General features: G+C 39.1%; 1 protein-coding gene across 1 annotated transcript; it reads right to left on the bottom strand.

Moving 5' to 3' along the window:
• Positions 1–316: 316 nt before the first annotated feature.
• On the bottom strand, positions 317–2,333 carry LOC100176573 (zinc finger MYM-type protein 1-like; the record flags this gene model as incomplete). The annotated part of the gene is made up of 1 exon (XM_018816989.2): positions 317–2,333. A coding segment is annotated over one exon (1,830 nt), but the record flags the coding sequence as incomplete, so codon positions are not given.
• Positions 2,334–2,336: the final 3 nt, after the last annotated feature.

Below are 2,336 nucleotides of genomic sequence, written 5' to 3'. Positions count from 1 at the left end.
TTTTACCTGTTTGAGAAGTATACCTTAACTCACATTGACAATCGAATAGTTCCCCTAATTCCCGGCCACATGGCTTCCTTTAAAATCCATGATTCTTTTTACCTGTTTGAGAATTATACCTTAACTCACATTGACAATCGAATAGTTCCCCTAATTCCCAGTTTGAAAGTACCAAAATTCCAATTCCAACTCATTGACTTTTCCACAGTCGATAGACTTTTCCGTCACCATGAAACACATACTGAGGACATTAACAATCTTCCAATCACTATTGCACAGAATAGCGAAACAAATGCACGTTTAAATGAGCATTTCATGGAGCATGACGGCACTTCTAGTCAGGGGCGGATCCAGACATTTGCTTTAGGGGGGGCGATTTTGTTACTAAAAACTCGAAAACCTTTAACAGACAAAAGTTATGTATTTTTAGCGCCGAAAACACACACAACAATAATGTACAAGAAAGGTCATAATCGAGCGAAATAGACGCCAAAATACTTAGCCTACACTACAAAATCCAATCTGCGGTTTTTACTGTTTGCAAAACGGTTAATAATAGCATCTGGATCCATAACAATATCTCTGTGCTGGTGCATTAGAGCTAGACCACTGAGCCTTTCCTCGCCCATATTGCTTCTTAACCAGGTTTTGAGCGATCGCAACGATGAAAAACTCCTTTCTGCTGAGGCAACACTGATAGGTAGAGTGAACAAGATTTTTAGAAGCAAGTGAACGAGCATATACACATTTTCATCACACTGTTCTAAAGCTTCTTTCAATGTTATTGGGAAAACTTGGGCCGTTTCAGCAGAACGTCGCCACTTTTCTTTCCACAACATTATTTCCGAATGAAGAGCAGTCTCTAAATTTGTTGTATTCGGAAGGAGACCCTCATACTCTTCATAAATAATTTTTGACAATTCCTTTGTATCCATCTTCAAACAATTTCTTGGCAATAATGAAGTTAAATGACACGATGACAAAGTTGATGATGAAAATCTGTTTCCAAGGTCCTGAATTATCGAATCTAACATAGGATTGTAAATAATCCTTCTGTAGTATTCCTCGGTGGATGTGCATTTTACATTTGCTCTAAATATTTGTCGGCCAGTAATTCTGGGCAGATCGATTGTAATCTCCAGTTCGGACAACACTTCCTCTGCACTTTTATATATCCGCGAGAATTCTTCTTCACAGTTTTCTCTTCGTGCTTGTAAGATAGATTTTAGATCTGCAACATGTGTAGCAGCGTCACAAAAATCTAGACTTTTCTTCTGAAACAACCTGCTAAGAGGAAGACATAACGCAAATACGGATAGTTGGCTGTACAAAGTAATCACAAATTCAACATTTTTAATTGACGTTATTAGTGCTTTAGCTTTAAACGATGTTTTCGCATCATCCCAGCGAGATATATATTCCAAGGCCTTTAGTATGTTGACCAGCTGACCAACAAACTGCTTCAAAGATTCTGATCTCTCCACCCATCTGGTTTCGCACATCCCAATTAATTTAGCTTTGGCCACGTTTAATAACACGTACTTTCGTTTAGCAGAAGCGTTGAAGAAAGCAATAACTTCCTTGATTTTTCCAATTGAGTTTCTAACGCTTGATACAGAAGATGTCTTCGACATTGATAAGTTGAGTGCGTGGTTGAAGCACGGACACCTTGTTGCGTTGACCGCCACCTTTTTTATTTCAGCTACTGCTCCTTTTTGTTGTGAAACCATTAATGAACATCCGTCTGTTCCAACACCCACACAGTGCGACAAATTCAAATTTAGTCGTTTCATTTCTGTGATCACCAGTTGACCAAGTACTCTTCCATTTACTTTTGGTTCAAAATCCGCTGACACGCCTTCAAAACAACTTTCATGCACATCGCAAAAAACAATAAAATCCTCACGTCTTTTGTTGTCATGCACATATGCCACACACAACGACAATTGTGAAGAGTTTGAAATGTCAGTCGTTTCGTCGAATATTACACAGTAATATTTGGCCTTTTTTACTCTTTCGAGAATGACACTTTTAATTTCCTCTGCGCAACAGTAAATTAACTGGTTTTGAACAGTTTTACTGATGTATGTTGCGTTGGCCGCTGCATTCTCTAGATGACATTTCAGCGCAGTATCGCCACCAGCAACTCTGTACCTTAGAAGTTCTCTAAAATTGCCTTCGTTGACCAAAGGTTTTGCTTCTTCAATAATTCCGTGCCCGTGGTCCCTATGTCCCCGAAAAGCTATGTTCTGCCTGCCCAGTAACAAAATGGTTTCGACGATAGGTTTTAACCGCTTTCTATTTTCCTCAACTTGCTGAAGTCGATGCGAGCTAAT

The sequence above is a fragment of the Ciona intestinalis genome, unplaced genomic scaffold (genome assembly GCF_000224145.3).
Source record: "Ciona intestinalis unplaced genomic scaffold, KH HT001082.1, whole genome shotgun sequence".
In the NCBI taxonomy this organism is placed as follows: Eukaryota; Metazoa; Chordata; class Ascidiacea; order Phlebobranchia; family Cionidae; genus Ciona; species Ciona intestinalis.
Note: the sequence above shows the minus strand (reverse complement) of the source record. Positions and strands in the feature narration are given on the sequence as shown.